At 41.3% G+C, this 27531-nt stretch overlaps 1 protein-coding gene across 1 annotated transcript; it reads right to left on the minus strand.

Moving 5' to 3' along the window:
• Positions 1-27531, minus strand: LOC139165437 (ribosome biogenesis regulatory protein homolog). The gene is given in 6 exon segments (XM_070748616.1): positions 1-232; positions 234-638; positions 17174-17322; positions 17688-17783; positions 23429-23596; positions 27520-27531. Coding segments are annotated over 6 exon segments (1062 nt in total).

Below are 27531 nucleotides of genomic sequence, written 5' to 3' on the forward strand. Positions count from 1 at the left end.
TCACCCGTCTTCGCGGAGCTGCTTGTTGACGGCGCGGGTGAGGTCCAGGGCGGGCTTCTTGCTACTCAGGCTGCGGGCCAGCTCCCGGTGCCGCTTCTTCTCCCCTTCAAGGTTGCCCAGCAGCGGCTGGAAGCGCCGCTTCTTGCCGCGGGCCGTGTTGGTCTGGGCGACGGCGGGCTCCTTGGCCAGGCGAGGCTGAAAGCGGCCCCGGGAGGCGGTGGAGACGTGAGCTCATCTCAGCTCGGTCTTGGTGGCCCGTCGGGTGGAGGTCGGCGGCCGGGCAGCCCCGCTGGGCGCGCGCCAGGTTCTTCAGGTGATTGAGCTCGTTGCGCGCCACCCGCTCGCGCTTCTCGTGGCGCTGCTTGGTGAACTGGTCCTCCATGGGGTCCGCCGAGTCGGGCACTTCCATGAGCCACTCGCGGGAGGGGTCGCCGCCGGCTCGGCGGTAACCCCAGCGCCGCTTCCACTCTTGGGCGGCTTCATCCCAGACAAGCGTGCCACGCTTCTTGCGAGTCAGCTGGATGCCCTTGAGGCACGCGAACTGCTCCCACTTGGTGAGCGGCCGAGGTTTGGGCAGCGGCTTCTCCCTGGGCAGGCGCATCGAGGGCTCGGAGGAGCCCCATCCCGGGCGGAGCAGCCTGAGGGGTCCGGTGCGGCGTTGCCTCCTCCTGCGCCCTGCCCCCGCTCAGCAATCGGCCCGGCGGCATTGCTGGCGTTCCAGGCGGACCACCCGGCATAAGCGGCGCTTTCGTGCCTCTCGGGCCGGGCAGACAAGAGGTGCGGCGCTCCCAAGGGGAAGGGAGAAGGTGGCGGCTCAAGCCCTTCCCCGTGCACCCCTCCGGAGGAGCCCCTCTGGCGGTTGTCCGGGAGGGTGAAGGTGGCTGGGCCGCTGACAGGGACAGGCGGTGAGCGCTCGTATCCCAAATTTGGGCTCGTAAGTAGAACAGAAATATCCCTCCCCTCCTAGCTCGCATCTCGAAATGCTCGTATATAGAGCAGCTCGTATGTCGAGGTTCTACTGTACTTGTAGACGCTTATTCAGGTTGGGTGGAAGTGGAGCGAATGCTTTCCACAACTACTGATGCCGTCATAAGAGTATTACAAAGGGTCTTTGCCACCCATGGCCTACCAGATGTCATAGTAAGCGACAATGGACCACAATTTACAGCTAAGGAGTTCCAAATGTTTCGGGCCAGCCTGGGAATTCGCCATGCACGGACAGCACCCTGGCATCCAGCTTCTAATGGTCGGGTTGAGAGAGTCGTTAGATCAGCCAAGGAGGTTTTAGGCAGGTTAAAAGGAAATTGGCAGGCCAAGAATAATAGATAACTTGTTAATGCAACACACCATGCCATGCCCCCCTACAAATCAGTGTCCCGCTGAATTATTAATGGCCCGTAAATTAAGAATTACTTTAGATCGTTTACACCCCGATTTCACACCAGAAACATCAGGAGAGGAAGGAATTAGAGGCAGGAAATTAAGCATAGGGAACAGAGTGTTTGTGTAAAATTTTGGGGAGGGACCACGCTGGCTCCCAGGAATGGTTAGTGATATAACGGGCCCTGTCTCTTACAGAGTCCAACTAGAAGATGGGAGGACCTCGCAGAGGCACATCAACCAGCTTCGTGCCTGCCACCAAGAAAGGCCACCGCCGGACCCAAAAGGGACATCAATTTCAACGTTACCACTAGTTTTCACCCTAGTTATAGCTCCAACTGTTATAAACCCTGTTGCCACACCAACAGAACCAGTCAGCCTACCCTACATTTACTGGACTTCTACTGAGTGTGGGTGTCTGTTTTGAAACAATTTCCTTTTCATCGGAGGCTTGTACTAAAAGCCGGCAGAACAACTATAAATTGGTTTTTTAGCATAATGAGGCATATTTCCCCAAACTTTTCTGGAGGGTTAGATAATCCCCAAACACAGTAGTAGCACCAATGCACGAGGCTATCCTAAATTAATTCTGTTTTCAGATTCTTACTTTGCAGAACCCTAAAATCTAGACATGTAAAAAATGTTATAAGAATTCTGATAATTCTGTTCAAGTACCAAAAAGCTGTTAGCACGGAAAAAGAATATTATCTTCTATTTATAGTGTGAAAAGGTTATTATTTATTAGAGGCACCGAATGTCCATTCTTCTTACCGCCTTCCCATCTTTCGTGTATCCTATAGCAAACCAAAGAGCGGGTGAAGTTATTGATACAGCTAGCTGACGACTTTTGTGAAAAGGGGCATGCCCACGCAGCAGAGATTAAAAAATGTATCACCTCACTGGACAACAGATATAGAGACTTCTCTCTGTATGGAAAAATACAGGACCTCTTTAGAGAAAGCTCTAGGGATTTCTTCAGATTCCGATAAATCGTTGAGTGTTGCATTTTTATTTTTGCTTGAGGTAATGTGGAATGGCTTAATCTGTCTTGTAGAGCTTCTATCTAGATAACCCCCCTTTTTTGTGTTTATTTCTCCTGATCTTCACTGATTTTGATATCATCTTCCCTTCCTTAATATAGAGTAAAAGCTTGCAAGTGGATATAATCCCAGCCAGTCTTCCTGGGTCAGAGGTGAATCTGAGAGATGCTGCTCATGAATTTAATGAGGAAAAGCGGAAGTCTGCCCACAGGAAAGAGTAAATAATTTGTCTCCTCCTAGCATACTGCATGTTTGCCAATACTTTGGACTTGTGTGTCATTTTTAATCTACAGTATTTAGTTATGTTGTTGTGCATTCATAGCCCCAGCCAACATATCATTAATATGTGACCAAAGCATTCTTTTTTACATTTATGTAAATTATGTACATTAAACAATCAAGGGAAAAAGTAACCCATGCTAGTCTTGGTCCAAGTCAGAGTATACAATATGTCATGTTTTTCTCCCTCCCCCACTGCCTTTTCCATTTGTCTATTTCCACTTCTTAGCAATGACCGTATAAGTGAAGAAGAAAATGAGAATATGGATTTTATGTTGTGCATTGCTATTTGATAAGTCCGAGCCAAGGCATTTTAAAATAGGCTAATCTCTTGAATGTCCAAAAAAGAATCTAGAATATTTTTTCTAAGATTCCACAACAAATAAGAACAAGCAAATGTACCATTCCTTTAATGACGATCTGTCACTTTATTCAGTATTTTTATTGCTTCCCTTAGCCTTTACTGTACTTTAATCTGAGAGAGGCTGAAGAAAAGCAGAGGGCTGCCCGCTGGAGAGGGTAAATAATGTAACCCATGCTAGTCTTATTCAGTATTTTTATTGCTTCCCTTAGCCTTTACTTAAAACAAAGATTAAATTAGAGCACAGAATGCTTCCAAGAATGAGACTTAATATTTACTTATGCAAAAGCAATGTTAAATCATTTTATTATCATTTTTACTGATAGTCCACATTTTTTCTAGTTGCAGTTCTCATCCACTCTGTGCTCTTGAGTTCATCAAATATATTTGCTATGTAAAGTCCTTCCCAAGTATCTAATTTCTGTTCAGAATGATATATGTTGAAACAAATAGTCTAAAGTTGTCTCCCTCTTGTGTGTATGGAAAGGTTCATCATGGCTGAGCTTATCCAGACAGAGAAGGCTTATGTAAGAGATCTCCGGGAATGTATGGATGTAAGTTCTTGTTTCCAATCTAAAATTATCAAATTGTGGGTTTTTTTACTGTCATATTGTATGATCTATAACCATAGAGCTAAATTGTGCGGTGTTGTATCAGAAGTTGGTATGTTTATCAATTAAATCAAGAATTGCCAGTGCTGGCTTGATCAGCTTCTGGTTTTGCTTCTTAAACATTCTTATGTTGATTGAACAGGGACAGTAACGTATCTGTTCATTTTCAGGCACAATGAACTGGTTGCTGCTTTTGTTAAGCTTTTACTGTTTTGTTGAAGGGATAATGTTCTTTTATTGTTTCCACTGTTACATTGCACATTCGAGAACTGGCTTATTCTCTCTAAACAGAAACTCATCTCTTCTGTAATTTGAGGGTCTGGTTTTAAACTGTTAGCTCTTCATTGGCATGTTGCACTTTTAGAATCTCATGATTGTAATACCATAAAATTGTATCATGCAAATCTAAAATAGACATTTTATAAATTCCAGTATGATTTTGCATATATTAGCTTGAGGATGGTTGTTTATACCTTGATAAAAATTAAACCAACTTTGCTTCCCTTCTTTTTTTTCCTTTTTTAAAAAAACCAGACATATCTCTGGGAAATAACAAGTACTGTTCAAGAGATCCCACCTGGTATCGTGAACAAAGAGCACATCATTTTTGGAAATATGCAGGAGATCTATAAATTCCATAACAAGCGAGTGAAGAGAGTCATCCATGACCCTGCTTTTAGAAAAACAGAGTGATTTAATGTCTTCTGATTTATTAAATGAATATATGGTTTTCTTTTGCTACTGCAGATTGAAGGTTCAATGAGCGGAGCTTGACAATTTTCAGATTAGTATTGATTTACTCTGGTTTTCTATTCAAGTAATCTTACAAGGGACTTGCTTAATTCTGGTCTGGAAATTTCATGTAAATAGTTTGATCCAGGTTGTTCAGCCAACAGTTCTCAATATGTAATGAAAGGAATTTTATTTTTTATATTGTAACTATTGTATGGAAAAGATGTTTAGACATAAAAGAAATCAATAAGTGTCCAGCCACATCTTAAGTCATTAGAATTTGCTAAAAACTAAAGACTTTCATGGAAGAAAGAGTAGACTGGTCTTGTGAAGCTGCTGATTGTTCCAGAATAAAGAGCCAGGAAGTGGACCAGTTTTTTTCTAATTCTGCTCCAGGCAAAACAGAGGATTGAGATCAGTGATGGGTTCTAAGTCCCATCGCTACTGGTATATTTGCGTCCACATGTGAGATGCTTTTGTGGATGCACAGAAGCATCTGGGATAGATGGGCAGAGCCTCCTGCGGCCACCGCTTCCAGCTCATAGAACCGGACCATACCAGGAGCAACTTGCCGTTGATTGAGATCACCCACAAGTGCTCCTGGCAGTTGTTCCTTGCAAGGAGATCCCAAGACAGTAGTTTACAATAGTTTTAGAGCTCTGGGAGATGAGGACCAATAGCCATCTTGCTCAAACTGTCCTTGAAAGGACTATGGGTTTGCATACTTTCTTTTCTAATCTTTTTTGGAAATTGCTTGTTAGCTGCTTTCCATCTATCAGGAATATTTGAACGTACAGGTTTTACCGCAATGGATGTGATGGAATGTAGTAGGCTGGATTCCAAGGAAAGAGGGGTTGCATTCCAGAAGAATAAGAAACAATTCAGTACTGTACAGATAATTTGTGTGAGAAAAAGGGTGAAAATAGCTCCTCCGTAATGCTTCTCATAATATATGGTAGATATAGATAGTAGAGTATTTAGCCTGCCAAAATTTTGTATATAACTGTGGAAACAATAAAGTCAGTTTGGAAGAATCACCATGCGTTCTTCTTGGTTTGGAGCTTGCCTGACATAGGTGAGTTTTCTTTAATCCTTAAGGAAAGAAGTTTTAAATACAAATATAAAGAATTTTAAAAGATCTGGAATAAACAGCAAAGGGATTATATAAAATTTTAATTTAAAAAAGATACCAATGGACTAAGAATCCAAATAAATTTAAAATAAAATTTTGGAATTAATTGTAAAGAATCTTTCCCATGGGAAAAGGCTTTTGTTTTGAATTCTATTCAATTTTTTTGGTGTTTAAATCAGATACTAGAGGGAACTAAAATGAACTAAAGATTACATTCAAAGGAGCAGTTAAATTCATCTTACAAACATAAAATGAAATAAAATATTTTGACATTATTATTCTGTTCTGAATTGAAATACCAAGCTAATTCAGTATATAAGATGATCATTATTAAGAAATTGAGTTCAGAAAATTCTGTAGGAGACACACTAACATTTTATGCTTACAGAGATGGAGAAGATCAATCTGACACAATTACAATTTCATCATGAACCTCTCAAAACACATTGGATAGTGATACGGTAAGCCAAAGATAATGAATGTGATTGTTTCCTTTGTTATTTAGCACAACTTACAATGAAATTATGCATACACTTTTCTCCCAGTGAGTATAAACGAGTCTCCAAGACACAGAAATTAGAAACCCAGAGCTTAATTTAAAAATTGTTTGTTATCTTCTTTTTTATATCCTCTGATCTTCAGTAAATTCAGAGCTTTTTGTATGTCTTCCAGATGGTAAATAGCGCTAAGCTATTAATGCTCATCGCGTTCCTTTAGTTTCAGCTATGTAAATTAGATCCTTTCCGTTGGTGCAACACCATTCACATAGATGAAAAACATATTTATATGCTTAAAGAGAACATAGGCATTTGTACAATCACAGAGAAAGGAGGTGATTGTTTCCCCATCAGTTATGAGGTGTGTATGTGTGTGTTTATGCGAGATAGGATAGGAGCAAGAAAAGGAGAAGAACATGCCTCTTCTCTGATAGAGAAGCTTTCTTCTTCAGTCAGCCTTCTCACTTGAAAAGCAAATTACTTCAAAAAAACCCCTGAAGTGAAATGTTTCTTGCTCTTTATAGCTTTTTAATCTTAGAGGATGGTGTTTAAGAGTCCCTAAGTGCAAGTACAACTAGCAAAATTTCAACATTTTTCTATCATAATGAACAATAAACCACATCGTGGCTTCCGGTATTTTGGATTGGTACAAAGTACTGGGTTGATTAATTTATACTTTTAACATTTCTATTAAAACTAAATGGGCAGAGACAGATTTATACCCCTAATGATATATGCCAAGATTTAAAACTTCCATATTCTATATTTCTATGCAGATAGTTATAGTTATCATTCTATTAAGAATTTTTTATAAATAAAAATGAAGATCAAATTTAGGTATGTCACTCCTTAACTGGGGGATTCTTGGTGCTTTTTGGTGTTTTTTTAATTATCTAGTTAAAAGGAAAATGAGTTAATCTCTTATATGAAAAAGCTTATATCTCTGGCAATATAGATACCAAGCCTCAGTTTATGCTTGTAGCTAATATTAAACTCAGTTGCCAGACCCTCTTCATCCAGTCCATTAATATGAAAGAAGCTGTGATTTATCTAACAATGTAAGATCATGATTCTTGTTCATTAATTGGTAATTCTGTTACTTACTGTAAATAAAGGTATATGGTTTCCAGAAATACTTTCTGTTGCCTTATTTTGCTTAGAAATTAGATTTGTAGAAGTTTTTAAAAAGTCAAATAGAACCTGAGTGAAGTTTCTTGGGTTGTTTAGATATTTTGAAGGAGTAAAGAAAAAATTATTAAGAATCCCTGGGGCTTCTTGTTTGTTTGTAATTGTAGCAGCTGGAAGCATTTCTATATTGAGGAAGTGCATTTAGCCTCTATTTTAAGAAACAAAATTCTCTTTTCTGCCTTAATAATCTTGGAACAAAACTTCAGAGGGAAGATTCATGACTTCTGCACTTTGAATGAAAGTTTGAAGAAGTCCATAAGGCCACATTAGACTTGCTTTGCTATTCAGCATGGCAACGTTTCCTTTTAAATGTCTTTAAATATGCATCAGACACAAAGGTCCCATTCAAGCATTATGAATACAAGCAGTAACAGATTGATCAGTCTGCACAATCTTAATGCTTTGTGATGTTTACTAACCTCATTTTCTCCTTCAGATGTTCCTCTTGAGTGTAGTTGGCAGCATCAGGAGAGCCTTCCAAGGTACAACTGCACTTGCATCTTCCATGTGATTCAGGATTCTAATGCTTCCTGGCTTATGGTAACCAATATGACTGCAGTTGTATTAAGAAAGACTTCACTGCATATATATGTAGTAAAAGTGTGAATGACTGAAGAAAAAAGAAATTGCTAGAGTAAAGTTGATGGAAGAAGGGGAAGGTTGAATGCTCCTTACTTGTAATATTTGAAAACTCCTCCTGAGAAAATGTCACATATTTGAGGAAATTGGCAACTGTGTACAGATACCAATTAACTGTATTTTGTCTTAGCCACGATCCCATGGTGTATCATGATGTTTGAATAATAGGGATGAAAATGGAATATGGATTTCCCACATGGAGACCAATAGCATATGCAGAATTTAGAGTATGTGTTGTCTTGATTGAAATTTATAGCTTTTTTGAGGTTTGGAGGATTGGAAAATTCATTGGAAGCATTTCTCTGATGAGATCTTTTCAGTTTGGAAGTTTGAAATTGTTTTACAGAGAAATTTTATGATTAAATGTTTGCAGAGCAAGAACTTTATTATTAAATTACAGTCCTTCCTCTCCCATTGTTGTTAGCCGCCCCGAGTCTACAGAGAGGGGTGGCATACAAATCCAATAAATTATTATTATTATTATTATTATTAGCCATTCACTCCTTTCTTCCAATCTTCTTTCCTATGTTCCTCCCTTCCTTCTTCTACTTATATTCCACTATTTATTACTAAAAAGCCAATCTTCTAACATGGACATCACTGTATTTTTTTCTATTTCAATTTGCATCTACACTAACAAGGCCAATTTTGTATTAGGGTTTTAAACTGTTTTAAATATTGGATTTGTACCGTTTTCTTGTTGTGAGCCGCTCCGAGTCCTCAGAGAGGGGTGGCATACAAATCAAATCAAATCAAATCAAATCAATAAACCAACAAACCTACCTTCCTACCTACTTTCCTACCTACCTACCTACCTAATCTATCTTTCTATTATTCTATCTATCTATCTATCTATCTATCTATCTATCTATCTATCTATCTATCTATCTATCTATCTATCTATCCAGGATGATTCAAACACAAATTTTCTATTTACAGCATTCTTTCCTTAGAAAATTTATATATTGTCTTGTTGTTTTGTGGTCAGACTCTAAATCAAAAAAGCCCCTTTCCCAGACCGCTTTGCGAAAACAGCTGTTTTCAATTGTTTCTGACTCCAATCTAAGAGAAGTAATATAAAAATAAATCATTTTTAAAAGCTCCAAGGGATTTTTTTGCCTGCCTACCCTTTCCACTCCCCAAATAAATTATTTTTTGACATAATTTTGAGTGCATGGAGTGCTAATATAAGCAGAACAGAATGGGTGTGGAGGAAGAAGACTACCCCTCATACACTTAAGGGGAAAGGCAAAATGTTTCTGAAAAAGCACACCTCTTAACTTGAATGGAAATTATCCTGAGAGATTCCTTGGGAACAATTCCTGCCTGTTTTGATGGATAGAAACTGATTTATTTTGCTTCATTATGAGAAACATACATCGTCTTTTCTCTCTAGTCTCTCCCCCTTCCCACTTTCAAAACCAAGATCAGAAAGCCAAGCTTTTACAGTCTGTGGTCATGGGAAAGTTTTGGGAAAATTCCAGCTACACTAACTGAAGTTATAATAGGTTATGTAGAAAGGAAGTGGAAAATTAGTCTGTACTTTTATTTTAATTTTATTTAATTATAAGGATTGTCTAATGAACTGGAAAAATACACCTTAGCCCTGGTTGATCAGGGACATACCAAAAAGTAATATTCCTCAAAAAATGAACTGGTTGTATCCCTTTTGTAATGCAAATCGCCAAGAGTAATACATTCCTAATCCAGACCACATAATGCATTATTCAAAGCTCAGAAGTGAAATTATTTTGATTTTTTGTATTATGTAATTTCAATGTATTATTTAATTTCCTATTTATTTTGGGATTTAGGAACGGTGGAGTGTAAGCTTTATAACCAATATTATAAATTCAAAAAGATGTATTCTTTTCAGAAATTGTCAATACATTTCAATAAAAGGAAACACTTTTTTTGTTACTGGATGACCAGAGGAATCCTAAGATAGTGACATAATGTACCATGAATTTTATAGGGGAATCTATTTCAATTATTATAAAATCACTGGATATTTTTGCATATAATATATAATATAATGTAAAAACCTTATTGGAAGATCTTTTATTGACAATGATTTATGTTGACATTTCTTTGTGTATATTTTGTAATAATAAAAGTTTATGTAAATTATTTTAAAATAAATTCAGCTTTTCAATATTTTTCTTATTAAACTTATACCTGTTCCCGCTGTGAGGGCACACATAGAGATACCCATAAGAACTGAAAAAGAATAGTTACCGTATATACTCGAGTATAAGTCGAGATTTTCAGCACAAAAAATGTGCTGAAAAATCCAGCCTTGACTTACGCTAGAGTCACTGACTTTCACTGACCTGAAAACTGCCATGCAGCATTTTCCAAAGCTCCACAGTTCTGATGTCAAAGGCAGGGAGGAAAGAAACCTCATGGCTGGCAACACTAGGTTTTTCTTTTCTTTCTGCTCTTTCTACAGTTCAACCGACAATACCCCTCAGCTGCCTGATTTGCAGCAGGCTGAACCAATCACAGCTCCTCCTCTACACAGAAAGGAGGCACTAAGAGAGCTGTCTGATTGGCAGCAGGCTGTAACAATCACAGCTCCTCCTCTACAGGAAGCACTGGGGGAAGGGGCGGGAGGGTTGAAGAGACTTTCAGAACTAAGGAACCATGTCTTTCTCTTCTGATCAAGCCAGCAACAATATTTTGCTTGTACAATAAAATGTACAAGTAAAATGTAAGTTACCCATTTAAATTTGATTAACAGGATAGGCTATTTTGTAAGAAAATGTTGCTTCAAGTGGGGATAACTCTGTGTAATTAAACTTTTTCTTCCAACTATACTTATCATACCAAGAGGATTGTTAATGCTGACTTGTTTAAAACAATACAAAGGTTAGGATAATATAATAGTATGAATTTTGTCATTAATCATTTGTTCTACATAACTAATATGAATAGATTTACCTTATTTTAAGAGTATAGTTTCTCCTCATACAAGATAAATATCATGTAGAAGAAAGATTTTACAATTAATGATTGAATAACCCCCAATTGTTATTTACTGATCTATTGAGATAGTAATGATTTTAACTTATGAAAGATGTTTTAAATGGAAAATCTGAATATTTATTATATGGAAGTTTGATTTAAGCAATTGTTTTGAAAGAATACATGAAATCCCAATTATTAAGAAAATTATAATGATATTGTAATGAAGATTAAGATAACAGGTTTTAAGATTAAGATAACATTCCTAAAGATATTTTAAGAGGTTTTTGGAATTTAAAAAAAGAAAGATTTTGGAAGGGGAGAAAGAAAGATGCAAGAAATAAAAAAAAAATTGGAAGGAAAAAAGTTACATCATAATAACAACAGGGTTGGAAGGGACCTTGGAGGTCTTCTAGTCCAACCCCATGCCTAGGCAGGAAATTCTACACTACTTCAGACAAATGGGTATCCAACATCTTCTTGGAAACTTCCAGTGTTGGAGCATTCACAACTTTTGGTGGCAGGCTGTTCCACAGACTCATTGTTCCAACTGTCAGGAATTTTCTTCTTAGTTCTAAGTTGCTTCTCTCCTTGTTTAGTTTCCACCCATTGCTTCTTGTTCTGCCCTCAGGTGCTTTGGAGAATAGGTTGACTCTCTTTGTGGCAAACCCTGAGATATTGGAAGAATGCTATCATGTCTCCCCTGGTCCTTTTTTTCATTAAACTAGATATACCCAGTTCTTGCAACCGTTCTTCATATGTTTTTTTTGTGAGCTGACAGTGGTCATCCATGACTTTACAGCCTGCAACAGCAATGAAGTCACAATCCATCGTGCTCAGACAGTAGAAGTACTGGAGAGACCTCATGATAAACCTGACTGGTATCTAGTACGGACTACTGACCAATCCCCAGTTGCAGAAGGACTAGTTCCCTGTGGTTCTCTCTACATTGCCCATTCTAGAAGTAGTATGGAGATGGAAGGCATCTTTAACCACAAAGGTAAAGGAATTACATTCTCTAGTTGTCTGCTTTTTCCTTTCCCTGTACTTTTATTTAACATTGCTGTGATGGATATTATTAAAAAAATGTGTGTAATACAATTTAGAACTATTTAGTATACATTGGACGAGACTTTGTGTAACTTTTTTGTAGATTACAAAGTATGAGTGTTCGGTTGGGTTGTTGCTTCTTTCATTGAGGACTTCTATAAAGTGTAACATGGTTATTTTTTTAGCAGATTTGTTAAACAAGACTCTGGGAGTTCACAATAATAGGAGAGCCCCATTCTCTCAGTTTTCCCTACCATTGAAAAAGGCAAAAGTAGCAAGAATGAGATGCATTCTGCTTTCTTGTAAAAGCTAACTGCATATGAAACACAGATTTCCCCCTGAATTTTTTGATATATACAAAAGTGTCTGAGTAGACAATTTCAGTGGTCACCACAGATAATGCTAGCTTTTTAAGTTGTCAAGATTTATAGCTTCCTGTACTTGAGAATATTTGGCTGCCTAAGGAAATGATATAAAACAGTCAGAAATAATATATATACATACCTGGTTGGTGCTTCATTAGAAGCTGCAACCTCTGCTCTGTTTCCAACCTATACAGTAATCCCTCGCTACTTTGCGGTTCATCTTTTGAGGATTTGCTACTTCATGGGTTTTTTCAAAGGAGGCTTAGGGCCGCTATATCACAGATAACGAAGGAAAATCCAGGAAAACTGTGAAATATGAATAGCCAAAATATTCACGGTGATTGCTGTGCCCCCCCCTCCATCCCCATTCATGGCAGAGGCCTCGCACATTAGAACGCCAGGATAGGGATGGTTTGCGTGTGTGTGTGAACTGCAGCAGCAGCTTCCTTCAGCCCACACGGTGGCTGAGGGCACGGCGATTGCTGTGCCCTCCTCCATCCCCATTCCCTTGTGTTTCTAACATAAAGCTGATTTTTAAAAAGTCACTGTTTCTCCTAAAAGGCAGATTTAAACTGAAAATAATATTCTTTTCTTCATGGGAAAGGAAGAAATTTTAAGCCCTACCATCTAACTAGGAAGTGTTGATTTAATATTTCCTTTTAGTTCCATCTTTGGTGGTCAAGAATGTTCCTTTGTTCTGCTCTTGGCAAGTTTTAACAGTTCACATTTAAGTAGCTGTTTGATTTTTAATTGATTGTCTTCTGAACAACTTGAAGTAATTCTGAAGACTTTCAAGTTGTTTGCCATAATATGAAAAAAAGGTAGAAATTTACAGTATTGTATCTGGGGGAGAGGACGACAATAACATTTATGTTCTTTTTCACTGGTGGGGGGGATGGCCTTTAGATAGTTTGCAGTCAAAGAGATTAACTTTCAGCATATAAAAAGTACTATTATTATTTGAAAAGCTGGAAAGCTAAGTGAAATAATATCTTTCATGTTTTCCAAAGGACTTTACCTCCTAAACATTCAATTTTTGCAAGCTAGCTAATTTTTATCTTGGAGGAAAAGACATGAAAATTACAGCAAACAGCACAATCTTTATGTTGATAACTAATGATGTTAAAACCTACTCAATGCAGCTGGTAATACTGGAGCTATAACACATTGTATAGCAAGGACAAGAAAACCCTACTCTGCCCAGAATTTTTTTTAATGTCATATTGTGTTTTTTCATATAGTATTGATTCTGAAATTATTTGTAAGGCTCCTTTCTTAATGAGACTACACAGGGTTGGGGGTTTTGGTTGTGAGTGAGTGTGTGTGTGTGTGTGTGCGTGTTGTTGTTTTTGCTTACTATAGTTACTATTGTAGCCAAGGAGAACCTTTGCCTGTGTAGACTTGTTGCCCCTGAGATTGCGGGTTGTGAGTCCCTCCTTGTGAAGTTGGACAGGGGTTCAGACGGGCTTGTTATTCACGTACCTGCCTCCCAGATGCGTGTCAACAGCTCTGCCTGTGCTGCTCGAGGATCTCGCCGGGTTGGCGGTGGAGTTCCCCAGACTTATTGTCCTGGGGGACTTCAATTTTCCGTCACTCGGCGGTTCCTCTGGACTAGCACAGGAGTTCATGGCCACCATAACAACCATGGACCTGACTCAAGTAGTTTAGGGTTTGACTCACGAGGGGGGGGGGGAGACACCCGACATGGTATTCCTCTTGGAGCAATTGAGTAATGGTCTGAGACTAAGGGGCTTAGAAATATTGCCTTTGTCATGGTAAGACCATTTCCTACTGCGGCTTGATTTCCTGGCTCCAATCCTCCCCCGCAGGGAGGCGGAACCGATTAGGAGGTTCCGCCCCAGACGCCTGATGGACCCAGAGGGCTTTCAGAGGGCGCTTGGGGTTTTACCAGATTCACTCGTCCACAGCTCGGTGGAGTCTCTTGCGGAGCCTGGAACAAGGCCATTGCGACCTCTCTGTGGCACTAGACTCCATGGTTCAAGGAGGAGCTCCGGGAGTTGAAGTGCCAGAAGAGACATCCAGAGAAGCAATGGAGAAAGAGTAAGTCTGAATCCGATCAAACACTTGTAAGAGCTTTTATTAAGACCTACAAAGTGGCGCTCAAGGTGGCAAGATGCGCGTACCATGCCGTCTTGATTGCATCAGCGGAATCCCACCCGGCCACCCTGTTTAGGGTGACCCGCTCCCTCCTAAACCAGGGGGGAGTTGGGGAGCCCTTGCAGGGCAGTGCTGAGGAATTTAACTCATTTTTTGCTGATAAAGTCGCTCGGATTCGGGCGGGCATCGACTCCAATTGTATAGCAGACATCTGATGAAGTGGACAAGGCCTTTGGAGCTGTGAGTTCCACCACCTATTTACTGGATCTGTGTCCCTCTTGGTTGGTTTCGGACAGCCGAGAGGTGACGCGGAGCTGGGTCCAGGAGATTGTCAACACCTCCTTGGGGAGGGGGTCCTTTCCGGCCCTTTATAAGGAGGCACTTGTGCGCCCCCTCCTCAAGAAGCCTTCCCTGGACCTAGCCGTGCTTAATAACTATTGTCTAGTCTCCAACCTTCCCTTTATGGGGAAGGTTGTTGAGAAGGTGGTGGTGCTCCAACTCCAGCGGTCCTTGGAAGAAGCCGATTATCTAGGCCCTCAGCAGTCTGGATTCAGGCCCACCTACAGCACGCAACTGCTTTGGTCATGTTGATGGATGATCTCTGGTGGGCCCGGGACAGGGGCTTGTCCTCTGTTTTGGTTCTTCTTGACCTCTCAGCGGCTTTCGATACCATCGACCATGGTATCCTTCTGTGCCGGCTGGAGGGGTTGGGAATGGGAGGCACTGTTCTCCAGTGGTTCTCCTCCTACCTCTCTGGTTGGTCGCAGTCGGTGTTAGTGGGAGGTCAGAGGTCGACCTCTAGGTGTCTCCCCTGTGGGGTGCCTCAGGGGTCGGTCCTCTCCCCCCTGCTACTTAATATCTACATGAAACCACTGGGTGAGATCATCCAAGGGCATGGAGTGAGGTATCATCAGTATGCCGATGATACCCAGTTATACATCTCCACCCCATGTCCAGTCAACAAAGCAGTGGAAGTGATGTGCCAGTGGGTGGAGGCTGTTGGGGTCTGAATGGGTGTCAACAAGCTCAAACTCAACACAGACAAGATGGAGTGGCTGTGGGTCTTGCCTCCCAAGGACAATTCCATCTGTCCATCGATTACCGTGGGGGGGGGAATTATTGACCCCCTCAGAGAGGGTTCGCAACTTGGGCGTCCTCCTCGATCCACAGCTAACATTGGAACACCATCTTTCGGCTGTGGCATGGAGGGCGTTTTCCTAGGTTCACCTGATGCATCAGTTGCGGCCCTATTTGGACAGGGAGTCATTGTTCACAGTCGCTCATGCCCTCATCACCTCGAGGTTCGATTACTGCAATGCTCTCTACATGGGGCTACCTTTGAAAAGTATTTGGAAACTTCAGATCGTGCAGATTGCGGCCGCGAGAGCCATCTTGGGGCTTCGCAGATTCGCCCACGTTTCTACAACACTCCGTGGCCTGCACTGGCTGCCGATCAGTTTCCGGTCACAATTCAAAGTGTTGGTTATGACCTTTAAAGCCCTACATGGCATTGGACCAGAGTACCTCCGGAACCGCCTGCTACTGCATGAATTCCAGCGACTAATAAGGTCCCACAGAGTTGGCCTTCTCCGGGTCCCATCGACTAAACAATGTCATTTCCAGGCCCCAGGGGAAGAGCCTTCTCTGTGGCAGCCCTGTCCCTCTGGAATCAACTCCCCCCCGAGATTAGAACTGCCGCCACCCTCCTTGTCTTTCGTAAATTACTCAAGACCCACCTATATCACCAGGCATGGGGGAACTGAGACACCTCCCCCAGGCTTTTATATTTTATGTTTGGTATGTATGTGTTGTTTGGTTTTAAATGATGGGGTTTTATATGTTCTTTTTCTCTTTTAATATTAGATTTGTTCCACTGTAACATTGCTTTTATTATTGTTGTGAGCCGCCCCGAGTCTTCGGAGAGGGGCGGCATACTAATCTAATAAATTATTATTATTATTATTATTATTATTATTATTATCATCATTATCATTATTATTATAAAAATTTGAGAATATTAACTGTAAGATACAAACCTGACTAAGGGAGTTCTGCTTTAGTTCTTCAATTGGTGATGCTATTTCCATTATTTGTTAGAGGGCTATAAGCCACTCTGAAGAGGCATATATCTAAGTCAGGGGTGGGTTCTAACTTACCTCACTGCGGATTTGCTTGGCTGCACCTCATGAGTGCATGAGCAGTGGCAGACCACCACCCCAAACCAAAAACAAGAATATCAGTTTCTGTGCATTTGCAGAAGAAAAAAAAACCTGGAAAAAAAATTCTATCCCCCAAAATATATTTTTAAAAATCCGGGAAAAATTCCTATAAATAAATAAATGGCAGTGCCCATTGACTGGCACTGACTGAACTGGTTCAGTAACGTCATCACAACGTCCCCAATAGATCACTACCGGTTCAGGCAAACTGGTCCGAACCAGGAAAAACCCACCTCTGGTCTCTATCGCTATTTAATGTGTAATGTTATTTATCATACATGAAAGGACAATTTTAATGGTAAAATTTCTGTTTTGATATATGCAATCTTGATTCACCAGATATAGGCTGGAGTAAATACTTTTAAAATCAATCGATCTATCTCTGTGCTATCCTTTTGAAAGCGTTAAAAAAAGTCTGATCATGTATAATAAAAGAAACTAAAAATATGGCAAAGTCTTCAAAAAAAATTGATCATGTTTCATTTTGTGTTAAAGAAAAATGAAAACCTTAAAGACTTTATATTAAAAAAGCAATGGAAAAGTGTTATTCTTAAACAAATGACAGACTTTGAAGAAATTTATAGTCTAGTCTTACTGTCGCCTCTTTAAAGAACTGGACTTCCGTTCTTCCATCTCGTCAATGGGTGATGAGGAAGAGAGAAGTGAGTTGTCAGAAGGATTGAATGATGGGCTGCTACTATCACCCTGGTCTACCATCAATGAACTTGGGCGATCTTCTAGAGCCTAAGACCAAGTTGAAGCACAGTTATTATTTCCTTTACATTGCATATATTGCAAATGTAATAGTAGCTGGATGACACATAACATTTAACTATCAATAACACATAGCCTATCATTATTTTAACTAATATGTTAGTTTCCTTTTCACTATTATATAAAAGGGGGTTATAAACTTTTCCCTCTAAATTTATTTTTCCAAGGGCTATTTGGATAGCTGTAGTTGAGAAAAAACTAAAGTTGGATAACACAATTTTATTTAGATCAAGTAAGAGTCTCATAGTCTTTTATTTAATATTACACAACATACAACATAAGCAAGTCTGATCTATCTAGAAGATGCCACTAAACAAACAAAAAAGAACACTTACCATTTTGCTCTTTACAAGTTCTTCTATGGCACTGACAAGCTCTGCTGCACTTGGGGTTTCTGAGCTGGTAGGACGTACCAATAAATGAGAAGATGTCTACAGAATGCAATTAAGATTGAGATGGGGAGATAAAGGGAGAAAACCAGTTTATTCCAAAAATATTTTAATATTTTTGAAATGAATAGTTCACATTTACTTCAAAGAAGCAGAATTTGTGATAAGAAAATCCTGTTACTTATAAAGGTTATACTATCTGTATCTTTCATCTGTTTGTCCTACTTGATTACCATTTGGCAATGGTAATGTACAATTGGTCTATGAGGAATCTTTTAATCTTTCTGTATTATTTATTTCCTCATCCCCCCAAATTGTATATGAACAGAAAAGTAGCAAACCTAAAGAATCTGTGGGTCAGTGAAACTTCTTTAAAAAGGAACATTCTAAAGGGGAGTAGAACTCACATAGGTAAGTGTTGTGGTTGGCTCTGGCCCAGCTCCTGCCCCAAGGAATGTGGAGGTGGATGTGGGGGAAACATCCACATGCCACAGGCCTGTTTTGCTCCCGATAGAATCTCCCGACGAAGTCTCCTCTGACGAAGGAAGTGTGAGTGGCAGGGAAGAGGGGAGTTTGGCAGACAGCTCAGGAGGAGATCAATCATCCTTATCATCCCTGGATTCTGAACAAGAACTTATGACGGACCCACGCATACGTAGAGTGATGCATAGGAGAGAACAACTGAAGGATTATTACAGGAAATAAGTGATGCCACCTGTGTTTGGGTGGGGCTGCTGTAATTAGTGCTACAGATAAAAAGAGCAGCGTGCTGGTTTAGTCTTGTGGAAGTTTATCTGATTCATAGTTCGTCAAGATCATGGTTTGTTGTTTCCCTGTTTAAGACTGTGTGTGGAATTTCTGGATTTTTGGAATTGGACTCAATTTCCCAGTTACTGGATGAGAAATTGGATTGCATTTAACCTGTGCCTTGTGTGTACCAGAAAATCCCTTTGACATTTAAAAAGCTATTTTTTTCTGCTTTTCTGTTGATAAAGACTTTGGTTTTCCTTCTATTGTGTGGTGTTGGGACTAATTACCCTGTAATTAAGGGCGGTTGGGACACGCCGGCAGAACAGTAAGATTCCTTAACATCATATACATGAAACAGAAGTCTGGCAGATCTCTAACTTCAAAAATTATGGGATTTTAAATTTCTGGCTGCAAATAATGAGAAATGGTATGGCCTGAGGAAGCTTTTAGGAAGAGATTTGAGGGGTTAGTAAATAAGCAGGTCTGATTACATAGACTGCATGTATCCCTATGTAATTGTTACCTACACAAGTAATATAAGGTTCACTTCATAATGAAAGCAAATCACAAATGTCCCACGGGCCAAATATTTTATGCTTTTTTCACTACTATACAGAAAAATTAAAATTAATCAAGAATTTCAGAATATGGAATGTGCATTTTTATCTTTGGAAGACTGGCTGTCCCTAAATAAATTTTAATGTGCATTAAACACATGCCAAATCAAACAGAACAAAAAAGCAACATTATGCTAAATAAAGGTGATTTTAAGAAGAAAAAAGAATAATCAAAGAAAAAAATTGCATAGCAAGTATTTTAGCAATTGTTATAAAAAGTAATTTATAAAGCATTACTGAACAGATTGATTATAGACAATGCAAATGCCTTCCAATAACTATATTCTTCATTTGTTGAAACACAAATTAACATAGATTGACAGATCTGTGTATGTTAGGACACTTCATTTACCTGGTGTAAAATATGCAATAATATGTTGATTGACAAACTAGTCTATCAATTAGAGATTTTGGTTTGCTTCAGCAAAAGCATACTTAGTATAAAATTGAGCTTTTATTGTTCTTGGGTGTACAGACTGATCAGTATATCCTCATAGCTAATATAGAAAGCAATAATGTATGTCAAAAATGGAGTGGAAACAAACGTTTAAAAGGGTTGTATCAAAGGAAAAGAATGATGAAAACAAGATTAAAAATATTGTAAGAATCTTGTAAAATGGCAGTGGTCCAGATTTAGGCATATTCGGTAATATTAAAATCTTAATGTAGTTTGCTTATGGAGTGGTTGTCTGACTTGGTTAGCATCTCTGCCTGAAGACTAAAATAATTGTTTCCTTATGTGAAGAGAAGGGCAGTAAAAATGAATGCAAAATCTACAAGGATTTTAGTTTGTTATATGTGCTAGGGAAGGTTATTTAGCAGAATTCTGATTGAAATAATACTAGAAGCAAAAGTAAGCAAAACCTAGCAACTATTGTCTGGTTTTACGCTGGCAAGTACAGTAATACCTCCTCTTACGAACCTAATTGGTTCCAGAAGTAGGTTCATAAGGCAAAAAGTTCGTAAGACGAAACATTGTTTCCCATAGGAAACAATGTAAAAGTGATTAATCTGTGCTAAAAGAAAAAAAAAATCACAAAATGGCACTCCGCTGGGCGCCGCCGCCCGGATGTTGCCTTTTAAAACAGCCGGGGGGCTCCTCAGCATTCTCCCGAACCCAAACCCGAACCCAAACTTTTCGGGTTCGGGAGGCTGCCGAGAAGCGCCGCCACCCGGCTGTCACCTTCTGAAACAGCTGGGGGGCTTCTCGGCGTTCTCCTGAACGCCGAACCCGGAAAGTGACATCAAAGCTCCGCCCATGGAATTCCCTATTGGGATTCCCCACCTCCTTTCTAGCCTCCAGATCGGCCAAAAACGCCACCGCCGATCGCAAAAACGGCTCTCCGCCGAGTGGCGCTGCCCGGCTGTAACCTTCTGAAACAGCCGGGCGCTTCTCGGTGGCCTCCGGAACCTGAACCCGAACCCAAACTTCCGGGTTCGGCGTTTGGGAGAACGCCACGAAGTCCCCCGGCTGTTTCAGAAGGTGACAGCCAGGCAGCGGCGCTTCTCAGCGGCCTCCCGAACCCAAACCCGAAAAGTTTGGGTTCGGGTTCGAGAGAACGCCGAGAAGCCCCCCAGCTGTTTTAAAAAGTGACAGCCAGGCGCCGGCGCCCAGCGGAGCACCATTTTGCCATCTGCGATGGGTTCGTAAGCCGAAAAAAGTTCGTAAGAAGAGGCAAAAAATTTCCGAACCCCGGGTTCGTATCACAAGGAGTTCATATCACGAGGTACCACTGTATATGCAGTATATACATTTTTGCTCTTCAGTGAGTATCTGAAAATGTGCAATTGTGAAAAGGAAACTTATACATTTGTTGATTTGAGAAGGCATATGATAAAGTGCTATTAACCCATGAAAATGGAAATGTCTCCTTTACAAAATGTAACCAATATTAATTTACTGGAAGATCTATACTTTCTCCCACACTTTCTTCATGGAAGGTATTTGCAATATAAAATTAATCTTTAGAGTGGAAGTGTTAAAATACTACTTCCCTCCTTGTATGTTCATGCATACTAAAATTAGAACTCTGCTGTACACACTGATATTAATACTATGAGGATAAAGAGATTGTGAAATGAAAATCTGTGTATCTCAGAGTGGATCCTAAGCTTCATATGGAAGATATAAAAGACAAAGGTTAAAATCATTCCTAATATTTCACATTTCAGCTGAGTTCCTTGTGAAAAATGGCTGTACGGTGTATACTGTATGTCTGTGAACACATGGCACAACTGCATACAGGAAGCATTATTCATCTCAGAGAAGAGTATGGATGAACTCTTTGTCAAATAGGGCTTATTCTACACACTTGCAGCTACTGTAGCAAGATCTGAATCTGAGCCAAAAAATATTTGATTTTTCTAAATACCGTGTTTCCCCGATAGTAAGACCCCCCCGATTGTGAGACATATGGGGGGTTTCAGGGGGGTCGGCTAATATAAGCCATACCCCGAAAGTAAGACATATGTCTTACTTTCAGGGAAACACGGGGGTATTGCCGGGGGGGGGGGAGCCCGATGACGTCGGGAAGAACAATCCAGGCTCGCCAACCCGGAAATGCGGGGTCACTCGGAAAAACGGAAGTTCTACAACTTCGGACCAGCGCTGTCCTTCGCCTCGCATTTCCGGGTTGGCGAGCCTGGATTGTTTTTCCTGCGAGCGAGAATTCTCCATCTTCCACTGAAGGGGTTGTGGTGTTTTGGACCAGCGCCATCCTTCGCTTTGCCAAGCCGGGGAAGAGGCGGTGGCGGCGAGGCGAAGGACGGCGCTCCCCTCCACTCGGCTCGCTTCGGACCAGCGCCACCCTTCGCCTTGCCGCGGCGCCACCGCCTCTTTCCCGGCTTGGCAAAGCGAAGGACGGCGCTGGTCCCCGCTAAGCCTTCTGCGCCTGACTCGGCGAGGCGAGAGGGAAGAAGGAGAAGCGCAAGTGGATGCGGAGCGCCCGGGAGGCATTTATCCGCCCGGGAGGCATTTATCCGTCCTTCGCTTTGACGGCGCTGGTCCGTCCGCTCGGCTCGCTTCGGACCAGCGCCGTCAAAGCGAAGGACGGATAAATGCCTCCCGGGCGGATAAATGCCTCCCGGGCGCTCCGCATCCACTTGCGCTTCTCCTTCTTCCCTCTCGCCTCGCCGAGTCAGGCGCAGAAGGCTTAGCGGGGCTCCCCGGGCAAAGGCCAGGGCGCGGCGGCGGGCGAGGCGCGTAAGAAAACCCCGGGCAAGAAGAGCCCTCCGGGAACGGCTACCTTCACCCTGTCAATTTGGTGAGTGGAGGCGGGAAACGGCGGGGGGGGGGTCTGAAAGGACACGCGCGACGCGACGCTCGCACCTGGCTCCGCGCCTTCCCGGCGCCCGTAGTTCCCTTCACTTCCTTTGCCTCGCGCCCCCCCCGCCCCCGCAATCGTCCGGCCCGTAAAGCGGTATGGGGCTGGGGGTGGGTGAACGCCTAACGCCGCCCGCCCGGAGGAGAAGAGGCCTCGCCCGGGCCAAAGCCCGAAGACGAGCCGGTGCCCGGGACAATATAAGACATACCCCCAAAGTAAGACACAGTGGGGCTTTTGGGGGTAAAAAGATAGTAAGACACTGCCTTACTATCGGGGAAACACGGTAAGCTAACTAAGAGCAGAAAGGATTTTAAGCCTTAGGGACTTTTTATTAATGTCGAGGAACACTGTACTGCAGATTCTGACATCATTCTGTATATCATGAGAGTCTTTTTCAGCGGATATTCAGGAAATCCCCTCCGCCATCAAGGATGTGGTTACCTTAGCAATGATTAACATCCATAAGAGAAACGCGCAAGAGTTCCAAAACGCAAAGAAGGAAATAAAACCCCACACACTCAACTGTTAAAAATGTCTGGCTTTTTGAAAATGATGGCACATTGCCAAGAGAATAGACAACCCATGAGCTCACATTGTAAAATTCATTCTCAGTACAATGAAAACTCATTTTAACAAACCAATTAAGGCAAGAGGTATTTGTTATTCACAAGTATATATATATTAAGTACAAATGCATGTTTTTGAACTGCATGCAACTCCACTATATCAAAATCGACTTAAAAGAGTATATGAAAACATTAGCTGGTGTGTATTAATATTAAAACTAGAATAAAGCATGCATAACAGCTGAATTAAAGGAAATGTAAATCAGCTTAAGTTGCATAGTATCTGCAAAATACCTTGTCCAGTATTTTATTACCATAGAAAACTGGAATCTAGATATGATCCTGTTGGCATGACAATAGGCCATGACCACTGAGAATCAATTATTCCCCCACCCTATGCTGCCAGAGAAAGTCTGTCCAACCCATTTTACCTTATCATCTTGTGAGTCTGGTTGAAGCAGACTATGTTGTTGGATTGCCATTGGAGGGGAAAGTGGCACAGCATCTGGTCCTTTTTCACCTTCTTCTCCACAGCTCTGCATGCCAGATGAAGATGATTTGGAAAGGGTGCCACTACTCAAGTCCTCATTGTGACCTCTCTGCAAAGAGAATGATATTCATACTTTTTGGTTAGATGGTGCTCAATGATGTATAAAGTGCTTGATATCTTTATATTGAAAATATCCCAATATAAATGGCCAGAATTCCTGAAACATAGCACCTTTTTAGTTTGTCAAACTGGCTACATTCTTCTATATTGTACTGAATTCATTTTTTAAAATTACTGACTTTTCTAATACTTTAATACCCTTGAGGAAAGTTTCTTTGTGGCCTTCTTTTAACAAAACAAAACCTGTCAAATTTTACTTTAACTAGCAAGGAAGCATATCAGCCTGACTCTCACAAACTAAGGGCAGAACTCAAGAGACGCTATGAACTTGGTGAAACAATCCTTTATATAGATTACCGCACAGAAAGCATCAAACCCAAAACCCATAATCTTCCCCACATCTTCCGGTCTAACTTTCAACCTACCATCTCACAACATCAAACTGACACCTGCCAGACCACCATCCCACAACAACAAATGGACAACCTTACCACCTCAAACCAAGAATAGGAAAGCGTGCCTTACTTCTTCTAACCACCCCAAAACCAATCCCCAACACAAGACCAATCTCAAATATAAACTATTAAATGCTAGAAGTTTAGTCAACAAGATATCTGAATTCTTCCTTCTACTTGACACCTCCAACTTTGATATAATTTTTATATGCGAAACATGGCTAAATGCTTCCTACTCGGACTCCATTATCACATCAAAAAACTACCATGTTTTCCGCTCAGACTGAATCCCGCAGAGGAGGCGGAGTAGCTATATTCTACAAAAAATCGCTGAACCTAAAAATCCTCAAAGTTGCACAGGATTTATCGGTACCTGAAACTATTGTCTGTCATTTATCCCTAAATACCACAATTCGCTTCTTACTCTGCTATAGAGCCCCAGACTACGACATCAAACATACTAACAAATTATCCACATTACTAACATGAGCAACCAACTGCCAATACCCCATTTTCTTCCTCGGAGACTTCAATCTACCACACATTAACTGGTCCTTAAATGAATGCAGCACAGAACCCATCCATTCTACTATATATAATACCGTCACCTATCTGGGACTCGACCAACTAGTAACTAACAATACCAGACTTGATAACTGTCTGGATCTCATCTTCTGCAACAGCAAAAGTGGAATATATGGCTTACAAATAACAGAACCATTTTCCAACAGCGACCACAGCATGATAAACTTCAGTCTCAACCTAAGCCACACTATGATCCACCAAAATAATACAACACCAAAATTCAATTTCAAAAAAGCGAACTATGAAATCATTTAAGCCCACCTCTCAACATTAAACTGGAAAACTCTATTCTCTGAATGCTACACTACTGATGACCTCTACAACACATTCCTACTCGAAATGAAAATTATCATCAGATTTCATGTACAGTAATACCTCATGATACGAACTTAATTGGTGCAAGGAGGAGGTTCGTAAGACGAAAAGTTCGTAAGACGAAACATTGTTTCCCATAGGAAACAATGTAAAGTCAATTAATCCGTGCAACCAAAACCCCCCCCGCAAAAAAACGGCTTTCCGGCTGTTTTAAAAGGTGACAGCTGGCCTGGGGGGCTTCACAGCACCCCCCCGAACCCGGGTTCGGGGTTAGGGGGGTGTTGGCAAGCCCCCCAGGCCGTCTGCGACCTTTTAAAACAACCGCGCCGCTTCGCAGCTGTCTCCTGAAGCCAAACGCGGAAGTTCGGCTTTGCCGTTCGGCTTCAGGAGACAGCTGCGAAGCGGCGCGGCTCTTTTAAAAGGTCGCAGCCGGCCTGGGGGGCTTACCAGCACCCCCCCGAACCCGGGTTCGGGGTTCGGGGGGGTTCTGGCAAGCCCCCCAGGCCGGCTGCGACCTTTTAAAAGAGCCGCGCCGCTTCGCAGCTGTCTCCTGAAGCCGAACGGCAAAGCCAAACTTCCGTGTTCGGCTTCAGGAGACAGCTGCGAAGCGGCGCGGGTGTTTTTAAAGGTCGCAGACGGCCTGGGGGGCTTGCCAGGAACCTCCCGAACCGAACCCGGGGTTCAGCCAAATTTTGCCTCTTCTTACGAACTTTGTTCGAGTTACGAACCGGCATTCGGGAGGCTTCTGGGAAGCCCCGCCGCCCGGCTGTTACCTTTTAAAACAGCCGCGCGGCTTCCCAGCTGTCTCCGAATGCACGTTCGTAACTCGAAAAAAGTTCGTAAGACGAGGCAAAATTTTTCTGAACCCCGGGTTCGTATCACGAGTTGTTCGTAAGACGAGGGGTTCGTATCTTGAGGTACCACTGTACCTCTAACATGTACCATAAACAAAAAAAAATAACCTCCCCATCTCAATAAGAAAATTACAAACAAGAAAAAAAATATCTCTGGGGAAAAACAAAAAAGGACAAGTTCCCAACTTCAAAAGCTGATATAAAAGCATTTGCAATCAAATAAAAACAGAATGCCTTAACTACTACAGCAAACAAGAGGAAAACCTCCTATGCACCAAATCTAATAGAGCATTCTACAACTTTGTCAACAATAAACTCAAAGACTCTAGACCTATCCCACCTCTCAAAGGACCCAACAACAAAGAATACCATGATGATTCATCCAAAGTCAATCTCCTCAACTCTTTCTTTGGCTCTGTCTTTGTTAACAGCAATGGCTCATCCCCCAATTTCATCAATCACACCTCAAACTCCCTCAACGACTTAACCCAAGTAGACTTTATTGAAGACCGAGTTGAAAAAGCATTACGTGACCTTAAACCTTCTCTATCAGTCTGACCAGATAGTCTATGTGCTTACTTCCTAAAAAAGCTCTCTTCTGCCATAGCTGAACCACTAAGCATAATTTTTGAAAAATCCTTCAGAACCAGCACAATTCCTAAGCTATGGTCGAAAGCAATGGTCATCCCCATCTTCAAAAAAGGAGACCCCTCTCTTGTCGATAACTACAGACCAATTTCACTATGCTGCGTCCCATGCAAAGTCATGGAATCAATTATAAACAAATCAATTACTCTCCATCTAGAAACTAATAATTTGCTCTCTAACAAACAATTTGGTTTCAGAAAAAAAACTATCCTGCAACCTGCAGCTCCTCCACTGCAAAAATATATGGACAACTCATCTAGATCAAGGGAAATCTACAGATGCAATTTATATTGACTTCTGCAAAGCCTTTGATTTAGTGGTCCACGACAAACTACTCCTAAAATTCAAATCCTATGGCATCTCAGGATCCCTCCATATCTGGATTACAGCATTCCTGTCAAACAGACAACAAGTGGTCAAAATAGGAAGCATCATATCCACCCCCGTCCTAGTTAAAAGCGGTGTTCCCCAAGGTAGTGTACTGGGACCACTGCTCTTCATTCTGCACCATCAAAAGGAAAAGAAATAAAAGTAGAAAAAAGAAAGGGACCGAATGTAGGGAGGCTGGGGGGCGGAGGGAAAGTGGAGAAATGGCAGACGGTGTAAGTTTCAAGGGAAGGAAAGTATAGGAGAAAAGGAGAAAAGGAAAAAAAAGTAGGATATATTCCGGTTGTTAATCTCGGGTACCTCTGACTCGGTTCCTTTTTCGTTCTTTTGTTTTACTTGCCAAAACAAAAACAACACCTTACGCTTTCCTTCTGCACTTTCTGGGTACCTTCCACCCTTTGTTGCTAATCCAGATTTCTTCCGTTCTTTGATCTGCGCCCAGTAAATAACAACCCTTGCAATCTTTACCACCTCCAACCGCCCTGGCAAATTGCTGCTGAGTCACTGCGTTCCGTCAGCGTGGGGCTTAAGACGCTGCTGTTTAGTTTTACTGGCACATTCTCGAAGTTTCCATGGCTTCCCACAGCTTTCAATCTACAAAGGGGCTACTTTCAAGTCCATTCCAAATGCCTTCTTCAGACATCAAACACTCACAGCCTCGCTCTTACTTTCCAAGTCAT

Source organism: Erythrolamprus reginae, chromosome 3 (assembly GCF_031021105.1).
Source record: "Erythrolamprus reginae isolate rEryReg1 chromosome 3, rEryReg1.hap1, whole genome shotgun sequence".
NCBI classification, from domain to species: domain Eukaryota; kingdom Metazoa; phylum Chordata; class Lepidosauria; order Squamata; family Dipsadidae; genus Erythrolamprus; species Erythrolamprus reginae.